General features: G+C 40.1%; 1 protein-coding gene across 4 annotated transcripts in view; it reads left to right on the top strand.

Annotated features, from left to right (window-relative positions):
* The window catches only part of ASCC3 (activating signal cointegrator 1 complex subunit 3), a 524,193-nt gene that overhangs the window by 386,257 nt on the left and 119,834 nt on the right, over positions 1–18,102 (top strand). For all 4 annotated transcript variants that reach the window (XM_077812867.1, XM_077812868.1, XM_077812866.1 and 1 more), the window contains 3 exons: positions 7,498–7,652; positions 10,010–10,108; positions 12,086–12,254. In XM_077812867.1, the coding sequence (XP_077668993.1) occupies positions 7,498–7,652; positions 10,010–10,108; positions 12,086–12,254 (423 nt within the window). The remainder of the gene's footprint in view (positions 1–7,497; positions 7,653–10,009; positions 10,109–12,085; positions 12,255–18,102) is intronic.

Below are 18,102 nucleotides of genomic sequence, written 5' to 3'. Positions count from 1 at the left end.
CTTTGAGTAGGAACTTACTATTAATCCCATTGATTTCTGACAGTTGATAAACCAGGTCCTTCATTACTTACAACTTGAATACTTGAATTTATGTGAAAAAGAGTGAAAGTGGGGAATTATAACAAAGGACACTACCAATAAGTGGTTCATGCCTGCTTCTGAATGATCGCATTCATTTTCATTTAACCTGAGGAGTTCATTGCCACAAGATTATCATTCCAGCCAAGAGTTTAGTGGAGTTTAGTAAAGGATTTGCTATATATCAGTAATGAGGACATCCACAATTACATTTATAGGAATAAAAACAATATTAGAAGGTGTATATAAACGCTTATGCATTAGCTAGCCACCAACTGATGGGGTCGGAGGGAGAGAGTTAAGAAGAATTTTTCTCTATTTTAAATACTTTTTAACTTGTTACCCTTACTTTGGAGGGATATTTTAGATCCTGGCCTTCAGTCTGCATTTCCAGGCCTCTGGTCCAAGGTGATACTTTTAACAGTGTTTTTGTTATAGAATAATCAGGGTTGGGGCACTTTCAACTCTGTCTGTTACAAAAAAGTAGACTGGAATTTTCAAATAGTTCCCAAATGTACAGTGAAAATAGACATTTGGCATCTTTTCAGTCTTGGACTGGCTTGACTCAGCAACCACAGATGACCTTTGTTTGCAGTCTGCAAGTGTTCAGATCACTTCCAAGATAAGGCCCCAATCCCACAAACACTTATGGTACTTAATTCATATGAGTAGTCCCAAAGTTAAGCACCATGCATAAGTGTGTGCAGGATATGGGCCTATGTTTTTATTTTCAAAGTTAAATCGGGTGCTTAAAAGAAATCTCCAAAGGTTTTATATCATCACTAAATATAGTATCTATGTATGTGTGTGTATTCTGTGGCTTTTCAGATCAGCTTCTGTACCTTATGTATTATAATAAATCTATTTGTACTTTCACAGTATTATTTCAATGCTTAATACTAGTATAATATGGCAGTGAATATGGCCCTGCTCTTTTTTTTAAAGAAAACTGCCCTATGATTTTTCTGGAACACAAGATGCTTGATTAAAAGACATGGAAAGAGTTTCACTCTCCTAAATTTCAGTGTGAATGGCACTTAGCATTGAATTATGAGTTTAGGTATGTTTCTACATGTATATAGAATATACATAGTTATATTTTAAATGGACTACTTTTCGTGTGTAAGCAGATGGAGTCTAGTATTTTAACATGGGAATAGATTATTAGTGATTAGATACTGTGGTAATGGGTGTCCTATAGTCCTATAAATGCCTAGGAAAAATACAAAGTGCATCCCTGAGAGCTGTTACTTATTTAATGTCCTTCTCCCTATCTGCTTTCTAACTCTGTCCCTCCCTCCCTCCCTCCCTCCCTCCACTCCCTCCAAGACATTGGAGAGAGAGGGAAAGCATTTGCTGACCTGCCAGCCATCCTTTTTCTTAATTTAGAATTCAGTGCCACATTGAAATATGGAAAGAGAGCATTTTCAGGCTGGTAGCTTGTTTGCAGCACCTCTCCGTATTAGTTTCAATATGAGCCCCCACACCGCTTCTAAGTAGCAGGGTGACTTAAGTAAAAAGAGAGGAGTTGGCTGGCAGGGAAACCCTTCCAGCATCCCTATGTAACGATGCTGGTTCTAGCTGGACCCAAATGAGAGTGCCAATTCAGGACAAATTGCTTCAAGCAGGGCAGTTACAGCCCAAGGCTGGGGTTTCTGTGCACACCAAGGCAAACCAAATCAGCCAAACAGAGAAGACTTTGGTTTTACCCCACTGGCTAACCACAAGTCACACAAGCAAATCCCTTAGGCACTCCAGTTTCCCAGTATCACTCGTTATGGGGACAAATGGTTATGAAAACCAATACCCCAGTAAAAGAAAAAAGGTTCTCTCAATCCCAAAGGACCAAGCCCCAGACCCAGGTCAATATACAAATCAGATCCTACCCACAAATCACGCTGTTGCCAGTCCTTTAGAATCTAAAATCTAAAGGTTTATTCATAAAAGGAAAAAGATATAGAAGAGAGCTAGAATTGGTTCAATGAAATCAATTACATACAGTAATGGCAAAGTTCTTGGTTCAGGCTTGCAGCAGTGATAGAATAAACTGCAGGTTAAAATCAAGTCTCTGGAGTACATCCACAGCTGGGATGGGTCTTTCAGTCCTTGGTTCAAAGCTTCAGTGTAGCAAAGTTTCTCCAGAGGCAAGAAGCAGGATTGAAGACAAGATGGAGGAGCTGCAGCAGCTTTTTATATTCTCTTGCCATGTGGTCTTCCTTTCTTTGTTTCAAAGACAAGCTGTCCATCACATGGCCTGGAAAAACCTCAGAGTTCTGTCCATAGGCATGTCCCTGCATACCTTGCTGAGTCATAAGGCGAGTCTGCCTTCTCTCAATGGGTCACTTGTATAGCTGATGGTCCTTAATGGGCCATCAAGCAGGCTAGGCAGAGCTGACACCAACTTGTCTGGAGTGTTCCGCAGAAGCATAGCACAAGTTTGAAATACAGACAGTTTAGAGACAATATTCATAACTTTAACTATAAAAATGATACACACATATAGACAGCATAATCATAACCAGCAAACCATAACCTTGTCTTAGACACCTCATTTGACCCCCTTTATACAAGATTTGGTGCCACTACAGGACTTTGGTTGCAACAATGATCTATACAGTCCCAGCTTATGTCAATAACGTCACATCCTATTCTAATGGGAGATAGAGAAAGACTTCAGGATAATAGGGTAATAAGAGAGAGCCAGCATAGATTTGTCAAGAACAAATCATGACAATCCAACCTTATTTCCTTTGACAGGATTATTGGTCTAGTGGATGGGGGGAAGCCATAGACATAATGGATTTTGATTTTAGAAAGTCTTCTGGTACAGAGTAACAAGGCATTCTCATAAGCAAACTAAGGAAATGTGGTCTAGATTAAATTACTTCAAGGTGGATGCACAACTGGTTGAAAGACCATACTCAAAGAATAGTTTCCTACGGTCAAACTAGGTGGATGTATCTAGTGGGGTCCTGCAGGGTTCTTGTCTGGGTCAGGTACTATTCAATATTTTCATTAATGGCATGGATAATGCAGTGGAGAATATGCTTATAAAATTTGCAAATGACACCAAACTGGGAGGGGTTGCAAGCACTTTGGAGTATTGGAAGACAAGATTAGAATTCAAAATGATCTTGATAAATTGGAGAATTGGTCTGAAATCAACAAGATGAAATTCAGATAAGACAAGTGCAAATTACTACACTTAGAAAGGAAAAACCAAATATACAACTACAAAATGGGGGAGGAACTGGGTAGGCTGTAGGAGTAGTAGTATTGCTGCTGAATGCAATCAGGTTTATAGTGGGTCACAAATCGAATGAGAGTCAGCAATGTGATGCAGTTGCAAAAAAGGCTAATATTCTGGGCTATATTAACAGAAGCGTATGCAAGACATGGGAGATAATTATTCTTTGAAAACTCATGGCGATCAGGGGAGGTCCCGGACGACTGGAAAAAGGCTAATGTCATGCCCATCTTTAAAAAGGGAAGAAGGAGGATCCTGGGAACTACAGGCCAGTCAGCCTCACCTCAGTTCCTGCAAAATCATGGAGCAGGTCCTCAAGGAGTCAATTCTGAAGCACTTAAAGGGGAGGAAAGTGATCAGGAACAGTCAGCATGGATTCACCAAGGGCAAGTCATGCCTGACTAATCTAATTGCCTTCTATGACAAGATAACTGGCTCTGTGGACGAGGGGAAAGCAGTGGATGTGTTGTACCTTGACTTTAGCAAAGCTTTTGACACGGCCTCCCACAGTATTCTTGCCAGCAAGTTAAAGAAGTATGGGCAGGATGAATGGACTATAAGTTGGATAGAAAGCTGGCTAGATTGTCAGGCTCAACGGGTAGTGATCAATGGCTCCATGTCTAGTTGGCAGCCGGTATCAAGCGGAGTGCCCCAAGGGTCGGTCCTGGGGTTGGTTTTGTTCAATATCTTCATTAAGGATCTGGAGGATGGTGTGGATTGCACCCTCAGCAAATTTGCAGATGGCACTAAACTGGGAGGAGAGGTAGATACGCTGGAGGGTAGGGATAGGATACAGAGGGACCTAGAGAAATTAGAGGATTGGGCCAAAAGAAATATGATGAGGTTCAACAAGGACAAGTGCAGAGTCCTGCACTTAGGATGGAAGAATCCCATGCACGGCTACAGACTAGGGACCGAATGGCTGGGCAGCAATTCTGCAGGAAAGGACCTAGCGGTTACAGTGGACGAGAAGATGGATATGAGTCAACAGTGTGCCTTTATTGCCAAGAAGGCCAATGGCATTTTGGCCTGTATAAGTAGGGGCATTGCCAGCAGATCGAGGGACGTGATCATTCCCTTCTATTCGACATTGGTGAGGCCTCATCTGGAGTACTCGCAAAAAGAAAAGGAGTAATTGTGGCACCTTAGACACTAACCAATTTATTTGAGCATAAGCTTTTGTGAGCTACAGCTCACTTCATCGGATGCATACTGTGAAAAATAGAGAAGATGTTTTTATACACACAAACCATGAAAAAATGGGTATTTATCACTACAAAAGGTTTTCTCTCCCCCCACCCTACTCTCCTGCTGGTAATAGCTTATCTAAAGTGATCACTCTCCTTACAATGTGTATGATAATCAAGATGGGCCATTTCCAGCACAAATCCAGGTTCTTCTCTCCCCCCCCCCCCCACCCGCCCCAAAACAAACCCACTCTCCTGGGTTTTTTTGGGTTTTTTTGGGGGGGGGGGAGAAAATCTGGATTTGTGCTGGAAATGGCCCACCTTGATTATCATACACATTGTAAGGAGAGTGATCACTTTAGATAAGCTATTACCAGCAGGATAGTAGGGTGGAGGGAGAGAAAACCTTTTGTAGTGATAAACACCCATTTTTTCATGGTTTGTGTGTATAAAAACATCTTCTGTATTTTCCACAGTATGCATCCGATGAAGTGAGCTGTAGCTCATGAAAGCTTATGCTCAAATAAATTGGTTAGTCTCTAAGGTGCCACAAGTACTCCTTTTCTTTTTGCTAATACAGACTAACACGGCTGTTAACTCTGTAATCTAGAGTACTGTGCCCACACTACAAGAAGGATGTGGAAAAATTGGAAAGGGTCCAGCGGAGGGCAACAAAAATGATTAGGGGACTGGAACATATGACTTATGAGGAGAGGCTGAGGGAACTGGGATTGTTTAGTCTGCGGAAGAGAAGAATGAGGGGTGATTTGATAGCTGCTTTCAACTACCTGAAAGGGGGTTCCAAAGAGGATGGCTCTAGACTGTTCTCAGTGGTAGCAGATGACAGAACAAGGAGTAATGGTCTCAAGTTGCAGTGGGGGAGGTTTAGGTTGGATATTAGGAAAAACTTTTTCACTAGAAGGGTGGTGAAACACTGGAATGGGTTACCTAGGGAGGTAGTGGAATCTCCTTCCTTAGAAGTTTTTAAGGTCAGGCTTGACAAAGCCCTGGCTTGGATGATTTAGTTGGGGATTGGTCCTGCTTTGAGCAGGGGGTTGGACTAGAAGACCTCCTGAGGTCCCTTCCAACCAAGATATTCTATGATTCTCTGTTTGGCCCTGGTAAAGCCTCAGCTGGAGTACTATGTCCAGGTCTGGGTGCCACATTTCAGGAAAGCTGCGGTAAATTTGGAGAGAATCCAGAGAAGAGCAACAAAAATGATTTAAAAAAAAAATTAGAAAACCTAATCTGTGAGGAAAGGTTAAAAAAAACTGCCCATATTTAGTGTTGTGAAAACAAAATTAATTGGGGACCTGATAAGTCTTGAAATATGTTAAGATCTACTATAAAGAGGACAGTGATCAATTGTTCTTTATGTCTACTGAAGGTAGGAAAGGTAGGAAGTAATAGGGTCAAGGGAGATTTTGGTTAGATAATAGGAAAAACTTTCCAACTATAAGGGTAGTTAAGTACTGGTGCAGGTTTCAAAGGGAGATAATGGAATTTCCATAATTGGACATTTTTAAGAATAGGATAGATAAACTCCTGTCAATATGGTCTAGATGTACTTGATCCTGCTTCATTGCAGGGGCCTGGACTTAATGAACTTTTGAGGTCCTTTCTAGCCTTACATTTCTATGATTCAGTGGGAATAAATGCTGCACTTTATGTGCAGATCCTGGATCCAGTCTGCCTAAAAATTAAACAAAAACAAGTTCATTTAAAAAAATAAAAAGCCTTCACATTGAAACAAAAGAGGTAATGAAAATCAAGCGTCTTCCCCTGGAAATTGACGGGAAGGTTTTTTTTACAGTTTAATTGATTGTCGTATTCTCTGAAAAAGTATTTTAAGTCTTTGTTGAATCAAGTAAGTTTTATACTTCCTTTAGTTAAAAATGCCTATTTTTAAGCAGCCAATTCCTTGGGTTAGCAGATTGTATGATTCTGAAATTTTGAGAAGTCACAGAAGTCACAGATTTTTCTTCTAACATTCTCTTGCTGTAACTCTAAAATACCACCACCACCATCACAGCAGATGGGCCCTAATTCTGCAATACCGTGTGCAGGCAGATCACTGTATAGACCCGCATGGGGTCTTCACACAGACTCAAGGGTTCACCGACATGCATCACATTGTAGAACTGATCTGCCTGTATAGTCTTATTGAGCTAACTGAACTGTAGGAACATCAATATTTTATATGCCTTCGGAAGTTTTGCTTTTGCCTGTAAAAAAAAAAAAAAAATTGACATTATAAGTAGAATAAGGGCAGTTCGGGACTGGAAAAGTTGCACCCATTTAAAGAAATTGATTTAAAATCAATCTAGTTAAAATGGTGCACACTCTTAATGTAGATGCGCTTAATTTACAGATGTGAGCTAACTGATTTAAGCAAGGGTTAAACCTGCTTGTGTCTACATGAGGAGTTTGCCTTGCTTTAACTAGATCAATTTTAATTTGAGTAAGGCCTAGTCTACGTGATAACGTTATACAGTTTTAACTAAATCCATTTACATATCAATTTAGTTAAATCCGTGCAACCCCCATGCATAGCTATCAGTTTAAGTGCCTCATATTGATGCAACTTAAGTAGTCAAGAATCAACTTAAACAAAATCGTATTACCTCATGGGTTAGTATTTATGTGTATAGAAGAGACTATATGTTTTTCTAACTAGCAGTCAAAAAGTCATAGAAGAAAAAGGAAACTATCTTGAAATAGCAAATTATGCAGCATGAATTCTTAATAGTTATTTTGACCCATTGGTAAAAGCCAGCAGGGGAGTTAATAATGTCTTTTTCTGAGCTGTAAATTGCTAATTCAAATTAAGTATTACAAAATATTCCAACATACCAGATCAAGAGAGTCATTTACACACAAAACAAGCAAGCAATAACATCCCTCTCTAAAACCCTATTTAAAAGTCTGATTTGTATTATTTTTCCTGTAAATCTACATTTGTTTCACCTTGTGTTTTCTTTGCAGGTCACATGCTGCGTCATGTGCATATTGGGTTAAAGGTCAAACAATGTGTCCATCAAATTCCCTCCATTACAATGGAAGCAGCTATTCAGCCAATTACACGTACTGTACTCCGTGTTAGGCTGAACATCACTCCTGACTTCAAGTGGAATGATCAGGTAAAAATTAAGAAGGGAGTGGGGAAAAGCGCTCTTCCATTTTTCAGTAATTAAGGTGAAGATTATAGTGAGAATTTAGCTATTTGGATAACGTAAAAAGGTCATTTTAACTATTTATAAAGACAATGTGATCTACAGAGACGAATTAATTTTGAGATGCTTATGGAAGAATATATCTAAAGAAAGTATCCTTTTCTCATTCAAGTTAACTTAAATAAGACTACGCTCTTTTGTAACTTCATAAAAGATTGTTTAAAGAACAGATGTTAATAGTGGGAAAATTTGTACATTTACATTTGTAAACTGCTCCAATGTGTAAGGACTTGTCTACATAGGAAAATTATATGGATATAAGCTGGAACTTATATTCACAGGCAATATAACAAGGTGAGAATTTAAACTAATATTGTTATACCTGTATGATACCACCATCGTCCCCCAAGTGGACACTTTTATTCTATTTAGCTTATGTCACTTGGGAAGGAGTTTAAGCTAAACCAGAAAAGACAGTCTTATAATGGAATAATAGTGCCCACATGGAGCTGTTATATGGGCATAAGGTAAAACTCTTCCATGAAGATAAGGCCTTGGGCACAAACAGGCTTTTCTTCTTTGTTAGGCACATATATCTCATTCTCTTCCACCATGAAATTGGAGAAGTTGTACTTCTGAAAACTAGCAACTAAACACCTGTTCTTGGATTAAGGTTCAGGTTCTAGAATTCCATTTTCAAAGCCTACCCCTTTTGTTAAGCAAAAAAGTGCACGTATCAAATTGATCTTGACCACAAAGTGAATATAGTAGACTTTTGTTCTAAAAATAGATTTACACCCTTTTTTAAAAATTGTTTTCCCTGGTCATAAGGGCTTTTACTTTTTCTTTTGGAAAGCTTTTCTGTCTTAGATTGTGAATAGAAGGAGTGGTGATCAAAATAACATGCAGTTTCTTTCTATTCACTTCCTTGACTGATTACAAAAATATCTTCGAATGAATTCCTAACCTAATCTTGCACCAACTAATTTTGGTGACTTAATTTTGTACATGTACTGTTTTATATTACAAAAGGAGATAATTTGAAACATTTAGCTGAGTCTCTATCTTGCGTCAGTATTACCAATACAAAGTTCAGTACTGATGAGCCAATATATCATTAAGGACAAAACAGTTTAACGCTTGTTCTTTAACTTGAATCCATTTACAGCGGTTCCTTCCCAAAGCAAACCATAAAGTATACCAAAGAGGTCTATACTTGGAAAGAGGAAGCATTAGGGAAAATAGATTTTTGCCCAAGCTTATTGCTGTGACCTTTGACACAATATCTCTTAATGGTTGCTTTGGAAACATTACAAACATTGTGTCAGTTTGTACTATGGAGCTCTTAAAATGTAAATACATATATTTGTATTAATCAAATCCTGAAAATGTTACTGCCTTTTTTGCTTTGCTGTGACTCTGTTTGTATCCAGGGAGCTTATCATTAATTACGAAAGAAACTTTATTATAGTAAATAACTACAATGATTTAAATTAATTATCATTAAAAATTAATCATTATAATTTTAAATTTAACAGTTGACAAACTATTAAAGAATTGCTTTCCCATCAGCATACTACTACTATGCTGGTAAGCTGCCCAGAAGATGACAGTGGCAGCTGTCATCAGCACAAAAACTGACTGCAAGGGAAGCCCACCCGTAATAAAACTAAAAATGCACCAGCAAAATCAGAATTGTAAATATCCAAGTACTTAATTGAAATGCAGTCACTGATGGCTTATGAACCCATCAACTATACGTTTTCTGCCCTGGATGAGTGTGTGTAAGACAACACACCATCTAATGCAAGGCTCAAAGAGGATGGTAGTCATAGATGTTCTTGCCTGAAAGATTAGAGGGGTCCAATAAAAACAATTTCCGCTGTAGCAGCCTGTAGGGAACTTGGAGGGAGGATCACAAGTTGCTGGAGGAAAGAGTTTTTGGAAAAGTCTGTCTGTGTGCACATGGCTTGAATGCTAGCTGCAGTAGCAGCGCCTGAAAATAGTTCTCTTAATAAAAATACAAGTTAGTTTTAGAAACATGGAGTTTTCTTATGTTATTACCCAGTATTTGAAAAACCCACAGAGACAGAACATTAACTCCTGCTTATATTATATATAATGTATCAAACCGGTACAATTATAGATGACTAATTTCAAATGGAAGGGTTTCATCAAAAGTTTTACATTGCTCCCCTGATTTTGTCATATTTTCTATGTAAAAAGTAAACCCACGCCTTACTGAAATATATCCCCAAATATCCAGTGTATTCTGAGAGGTCTATGGAGTACTTGTAACCAGGGAGCCTTTTCTCTTCTTTTAGGTGCATGGCACAGTTGGAGAGCCCTGGTGGATCTGGGTGGAAGACCCCACTAATGATCACATTTATCATTCAGAGTATTTTGTCATTCAAAAAAAGCAGGTAACTGTGTCCTTATGCAGAATTTCAAAGCATGTAAGAAAAAAAAGCTGGCAGGTAGTTTGGGAATAATTATTATAAACCTCTGTGTTGTCCCAAACCTGAAATTTATACAATAACGTTGCCAAATTTTCAAAATCTGTTGTCTGCCTTTCAGTTCTTGATGCATCTGCTAAAATTGGTCTTTGACATGGGTGTTCACTAGTATTGTTACAAAAATAAAATCCATTAAAGGATTTGCCTCTTTCTCTGGCTTCTCTGATGGACAGTTATTTGCAGATGAAAAATCAAATCTGTAATGCTTTTTTTTATTAGGATTGTAAATACACATTACTCATTGCTGTTCCATCCCAACAGATACATAAAATAACTTAATGGCCAAGAGCCTGCCCCTTTTGAAGCCAATGGAAGTAGAATCTTCTCCTAAAGTTGAAAAGGGAGGGATCATCTACCTGTTATCTATGCTTTCTACACACATGCATGAACATACTGTACTTCATGTTGTGCATGTACTTTATTTCCTTGTGGTGCCTGTGCTTGTGAAAGTATGGCAAACTGTTTTAGCTGTTGTGACAGGGTCGGGCCAGATGGCTACAGGAGAGTAATAGAAAGCAGATATATTAGCCCCAGGCTAAGCATGTCCCTCTTCCCTGGGTAAGGTAACAGAGAAGGTTCCAGAACAATCAGGAACCTTCTAGAGACAATTAAGACAGACAGGCTGATTAGAACATCTGCAGCCAATCAAGATATGGTTGCTCTCTATAAATATATCAGAGGGATAAATACCGGAGAGGGAGAGGAATTATTTAAGCTCAGTACCAATGTGGACACAAGAACAAATGGATATAAACTGGCCACCGGGAAGTTTAGACTTGAAATTAGATGAAGGTTTCTAACCATCAGAGGAGTGAAGTTTTGGAATAGCCTTCCAAGGGAAGCAGTGGGGGCAAAAGATCTATCTGGCTTTAAGACTAAACTCGATAAGTTTATGGAGGAGATGGTATGATGGGATAACATGGTTTTGGTAATTAAATATTCATGGTAAATAGGCCTAATGGCCTGTGATGGGATGTTAGATGGGGTGGGATCTGAGTTACCCAGGAAAGAATTTTCTGTGGTATCTGGCTGGTGAATCTTGCCCATATGCTCAGTGTTTAGCTGATCACCATATTTGGGGTCGGGAAGGAATTTTCCTCCAGGGCAGATTGGAAGAGGCCCTGGAGGTTTTTCGCCTTCCTCTGTAGTATGGGGCACAGGTCACTTGCTGGAGGATTCTCTTCTCCTTGAAGTCTTTAAACCACGATTTGAGTACTTCAATAGCTCAGACATAGGTGAGAGGTTTCTCGCAGGAGTGGGTGGGTGAAATTCTGTGGCCTGCATTGTGCAGGAGGTCAGACTAGATGATCATAATGTTCCCTTCGGACCTTAGTAACTATGAATCTATAAGAAGCTGCTAGAATCAATTAAGGCTGGCTAATCAGGGCACCTGGGTTTTAAAAAGGAGCTCACTTCAGTTTGTGGTGTGCATGTGAGGAGGTGGGAGCAAGAGGCACTAGGAGCTGAGAGTGAGAACATGGACTGTTGGAGGACTAAGGTGTAAAAGCATTATCAGACACCAGGAGGAAGGTCCTATGGTGAGGATAAAGAAGGTGTTGGGAGGAGGCCATGGGGAAGTAGCCCAGGGAGTTGTAGCTGTCTCACAGCTGTTCCAGGAGGCACTCTAGACAGCTGCATTGCACAGGGCCCTGGGCTGGAACCCGGAGTAGGGGGCGGGCCCGGGTTCCCCCCAAATCCTCCCAACTCCTGCTCAGACACAGGAGGAGTCGACTTGGACTGTGGGTTCAGAAAAACGGCCAAGCTGAGGGCTGCCGTGAAGCTCCAAGGTGAGCAAATCCGCCAATAAGCGCAAGACCCACCAAGGTAGAGGAGGAACTTTGTCACACTTTTAAAAAATGATTATCTATTCTTTGTTTACATCAGGTCATTCCTAAAGAAGTTCAGCAGCTGGTGTTCACAATCCCTATTTTTGAACCTTTGCCTTCCCAATATTACATTCGAGCTGTATCTGATAGATGGTTAGGAGCAGAGGCTGTTTGTATCATAAATTTTCAGCATCTGATTCTACCAGAGAGACATCCACCTCACACAGGTAAAGTTATAACTAGAAACCTTATTGTTTTGTTTCCTTAAAGATTTGTTTGAACTAGTCTTGCTAATATAAATTTTCATTATTTCCATGCAATAGTGGAAATCCAACTCTCTTAGTTTTAGTGAAAAAAGTGTGTGTAGGGAGGGGTTCATTTTTTGTCATGGATTTGTTTGTATTTTTGAGGCTAACAACAACCCTATTACTAACTTTAAATATGTTTGTCTTCACTTCCAAAAAGCTTAATTCTTCTTAACATATTCCTGCTTTTTAGTGACTCCATGCTCAACATCAAGAGCAGGAGAAGTATTATTGTATCATAAAAAATAAGCCAAATTGTGCTTTCTCATTTTTCTTAAATTGAAGTTATATTTTTCGTATGTGACTGCAAAATCATAATCGTATGTCTTAATGTTTCTCTAAAATTATGGATCCCCCATTCCTCTAACATTTGGCAGAGGAGAGCAGTTTATGCTGAACTTCTGTATAAATTAATTTCATTAGGCATACTATGCATGTCTCAAGGTTTATTTATAGGCCCACCTGTTCACTCAGCCAACAGTTCCTTTTCTCCTTGACTGTCTGTGGAGCTGAACTATCTGTTGCTTTAGATATTAGCTAGTCAGCTCTTCCATTTTATTTCGCATCATAGATAATGGTTTTAAATGGTAGCTTAAACTTTCTTACAAGGCTTAACAAACATTTTGTAAAGTATTGGATTATTTATTTTTCAATTTTTCTTGTGCTCATTTAGTACAGTAGATCTCTGAAATATTTTAGCATTGTCACAAGATTATCATTATTATATTGATGCATATTTTCAGGTAGCATGGTTTCATCAGACATATTATATAGTCACACCTCATATATTCTGTGTTCATTCCATGGCTACGTCTACATTTACGGCGACACATAGAAGTATGGACACTGCACACCCTAGCATGGGTATAAATAGCAGTGTACATAGTGAGGCACTGCTTAGTGAGTAAAGAAAATACACACCTGAACCTTAGGGTATATATCCTACACGGCTGTCTACATGCCCAAGCAGTACTTTTCACATCTACTGTACTATTTTTAGCAGTGTAGTGTCCCACTGCCTTCCTGCTGCCAGAGTCTTTCCCACCGCAGGGAAAGTCTCCAGCAGTGGGGAAAGGCTCTAGCAGGAGGAAGGTCCTCACTGCCTGTCTTTCCTTGCTGCAGGGAGTTGCCGCAGCTTTTCCCCACTGCCTCACCACTGCCAGTGCATTTCACGCCACACATAGCTATACACCGCAGTGTAGATGCCACCCTACTTTTCATTTCAGCGAGTATCTACGCATACCCTACACACCGCCACAAGCATAGAAAATGCATATAACCAATTATCTGGAAGAGGGAGTACACAGTGCCTTAGTGAATGATTCATACTAAAGTGGATGTAATTACAAACTCCAGAGAGGACAGGAACCTGAATATAAGCATAAGTACTATATACGATATGATTTATTCTGGAAAAATTAAAGGTTAATATCTCCAAGGGAAATTAATTTAAAACACAATGGGGAAGAGTAAGCTGAAAAACAATATTAGTGAAAGAAACTTAGGGTATGTCTATACAGCAGTGTAAACTTCGGGTTAGTGCAACTCGAGTCAGCTAATCCACGTCAGGAAATTCTGGGCTTCAGCATCTACACTGCATTTTAACCCTAGGTTAAGGATTTTCTGACCCATAATTGAACCTAGGGCTCTGGCATCCACAATGCAGTGCACAGACCTGAGAGTCTATCTCAGAGTGCATAGCGCCCCACTCCCATGTTGACACTGTAGCCCTCTGAATGTGTTGCACTGTGGGAAAACTCTACTGCCCACCTTGTTTCCTAACTGTGACAGTGCAATTGGTGGGACTTGGGTGCCCATAAGGAGCACATGATACATAAACTGCATAATTAGCTTCTTTGATGGTTGTCTCAGTAGAATGACAGCAATTTGAGAAGTCTTTAAACTGAACTACCATCTCATCTGTGAATCAGGCTCTCCACCTCTCGGATGAGTCACCCTGGCAGGAAAATGCCCAGGTGGACCTGTTCTGAGCTAATTAGGACATCAGTCTCTAGGGCTGTCAAACCAGTAAAATGAATCATTGCAATTCTTAATTTTTGAAATGGGCTATTTAATAAAGGTGGTTTGGGTTTTTTGTTTATTTTTGTCTGTCTAATTTGAAGTTTGACATAAAATGTAGGTTTCAGCAGAAAAACACACATACCCCAACCTGGCTGCTGCCATCTGTGAAGTGCATCCCCAGGTTCTAGCACCTCCCGGGAATCCCCAGGAGGCTCTGGGGAAGTTTTGGGGCTGGTGCCCACTCACTGCCTGCATAGTGCGTGTTGCGCGGGCGCTTCTACACAGCAGCCCCAAGGAGGGGGGGCAGCCGGGAGCAAGGGACAGAGAGCTGAGCGGTATCAAGCGGCTGCCCGGCAGGGAGGGGGAGCGGCTGGGGTATTGAGGGTTATCCTCTCCCAGCCATGTTGAGCCAGGAGCTCTGCCGCTCCCCCTTCTTGCAGGGTAGCTGCTTAGTCCGTACTCCGCTCTCTAGCCATCGCTCCTGACCCCTCCACCCTGCCCTCCCTGGGGCTGCGTGTGCCACCCCAGTCAGCTCTCTTTGCTAAAAGCTTCTTCTGTTTGGTCTCTGTTGAGAACCCTCCAGGCTCTCTGATAATGTGCTTGCCAGACCAGTGTGCAGCAGGCAAGGGGTTAATGTTGACCACAGCTGCTGCTGTCTTCAAAGGGAGGTGTGGCTTCCGTTTGGAATAGAGTGCAATTGACTGCCCCACAGATTGTCAGTATAGAGAGAACTAAGAAAGTTACCCCCAAGGAATTCTGGGATACATCCGGAAGACTTCTGGGACTCGAGTCACGTTGGGACCATGTGTGCACAGGAAAATAATAGGGTTCAGGCCCTAGGTCCTTAACACAGAGTTGGACCCTCCAGCCCTGCAGGGACCCGAGATTCGAGCCTTGCGTTAACACAGTTGGTATGTAGACACAAGGGGGGGTTAGGCTTGAGCTCAGGCTTACACTGCTGTGTAGAAATACCCTGAATAGCGAGAGTGGGCAGTAAATTAGACATGAACTTATACTGTGATATTGCAACAAAGGAGGACACTGCAATTTTAGGCTGCATAACCAAAGACATCACATCTGTGTGTCTCTGTTGTGGTCATTTTTTAATGTTCAGTTCTAGCCTCCTCAATTTGGAGTGAGGAGAGAGAAAAATAACAAAAAAAGATCAGGAGGCTTGAAGAATTTGAAGAAGCAGATTCTGCCAACCTTACTCAAGCTCAGTGTGGGGTAGAAAGGAATAATTATAAATTATTGGGTGCCAAGTAATTTTATGTTAAAAATTACTTTAAATATTTTATTTAGAGAAGCAAATGGCAGGCCAACTGTTATTAATCATTTCTCTTACTTCCAACAAAGGAGTGTGACTCCTACTGTTTTAGCTAGAGGGGTTCTAGAGGGGTTGATAGGAGTAAGAATCTATCTCTTAATCTTGCCTCATCTATTCCAAAATTGCACTGACATATTGAATAGTACCTTCCTGTGTGAGTTGTCCAACTGAAAGATATGGAAGTATTCACAAATTAAAGTGCTACTGGGTGTGAATAAGAGTCAGAATGTGGCTCTAAGAAAGTTAAATGTGGCAAGGAAGTGATTACAGAGGCAAGATAATATTTTACCTTCTGATGAGAAGTTTAGAAACGAAAGAAGTAAAGGATTATTTAGAGAGATGCTATACAAAAAGATTTAGCTATGAATAATTAAATGAAATTAAGAAACAGACAATTGAAGATGACAAACAGGAAAAATGTACTCACAAGAGTTGTCAGGTGGTGAAATGGTAACCTTAGGGAAGCAGTGGAAGTCCCATTGCTTGGGACATGAAAACTAGATTTGACAAAATATTGCTAAATGAGCAACAATCCTGTGTTGCCATAAAAAGGGCAACCTTTTATGTCTTTTTTCTAACTCTGACTTATGAGATTCTTTATTTCTGAGGAGACCTTTAGGGGGACATTTACGTATGAATGAAATTATTTATTTGCTTGTTACCTTGATCAAAGAAGTTCAGTTGTTTACAACAGAAATCCAGTCCGTTTCGAGGCATTTATTCCTGAGCATAGAAAGCATGGCAATATGCCTTGGAAACTAGGTTTTCGGTCCTCAGCTTCATCAAAACCTAATTCCTATAAGCAAAGTATAGGTGTAAACAAGTTGAGGGCATGTAGGCTTGATCACGTTTTTCAGAGAATACCTTTGGGACTTAAAATATTTTTAGTCTTTCACAGCTGGAAATTTAACCTGGCTGTAAAACTTTTTTTTTTTCAAAAAAAACCTCCAAAAACCAAATAAATAAATGTAATTGATTTTTTTTTCTTGAAAAATATCTTGTTGAAAATTGGAAACGTTTTGACCAGCTCTACTAAAAGTATATATATTATAGCAGAGAGATCTCATACAGCATCATGCATCCAGTTTCAACCTCAGCATTGATTACCATGCACATTGTAGGGAGAGTGGTCACTTTGGATGAGCTATTACCAGCAGGAGAGTGAGTTTGTGTGTGTATGGGGATGGGGGGGTGAGAAAACCTGAATTTGTGCTGGAAATGGCCCACCTTGATTATCATGCACATTGTAGGGAGAGTGGTCACTTTGGATGAGCTATTACCAGCAGGATAGTGAGTGTGTGTGTGTGTTTTTTGGAGGGGGGTGAGGGGGTGAGAGAACCTGTATTTGTGCAGGAAATGGCCCAACTTGATTATCATGCACATTGTGTAGAGAGTTGTCACTTTGGATGGGCTATTACCAGCAGGAGAGTGAATTTGTGTGTGGGGGGGTGGAGGGTGAGAAAACCTGGATTTGTGCTGGAAATTGCCCAACTTGATGATCACTTTAGATAAGCTATTACCAGCAGGACAGTGGGGTGGGAGGAGGTATTGTTTCATATTCTCTGTGTGTATATAAAGTCTGCTGCAGTTTCCACGATATGCATCCGATGAAGTGAGCTGTAGCTCACGAAAGCTCATGCTCAAATAAATTGGTTAGTCTCTAAGGTGCCACAAGTACTCCTTTTCTTTTTGCAAACCTCAGCATTAGTGATTGAGTCATGTTTTTTGGCACAGAAGCATATGTTTGTTTTTTTTCTGGATACTTAAAATGCCTTATACATTCAATGTGCCTGATGTCATTGTAAAGCCCTTCCACTGTAATCACATTTGGCTCATTTAGAAGTCTGTTAAATGGGAGCATTCAGAAATATTCACTTCCAGTATAGTGTTTTCTTTCGGCATACATAAACTCACATGTGTTTGTGAAGTGTTCGGCTATTGTTATGCGGTACCTGTGCTGTCTGGAAAGGCATGTGTAACCTTTTTACCTAATTGACCATTGACTGCTATTCAGAAAAAATAGTAAGATATTTACACATCACCTGTTATGGAGCCCTTAGGATTTATGGTAATTGATTTCAATTCTCATCTGGTTCCCACTCAGCAGTGAAGTACTTAGAGGCCCTGTTGGGGGGGGAACCTTCTCTCCTCTCAACAGACCCCAAGAAATCACAGATATAGTGGGAATGATAAAACAGACATAAGGTATCAGTGAAAAGCATGTGAAGAATATTAGGCATCACAACCTCAGCAGATTTTATTACTCCTATGGCTTACCTTAATGTGGGGCACCCTGAAAAGACAATGAGATCTCCAGCCACAAAAAAAAAACTTCAAAGAAAGCATGTGCATAACAGAATCATTGCAAGTCTCTTTAATTTGATAGGAATCTAAATCTAATCTGGTTATATGTATCAGCTT

This window comes from Eretmochelys imbricata, chromosome 3 (assembly GCF_965152235.1).
Source record: "Eretmochelys imbricata isolate rEreImb1 chromosome 3, rEreImb1.hap1, whole genome shotgun sequence".
NCBI classification, from domain to species: Eukaryota; Metazoa; Chordata; order Testudines; family Cheloniidae; genus Eretmochelys; species Eretmochelys imbricata.
This window is presented reverse-complemented; position numbering and strand designations above follow the sequence as displayed.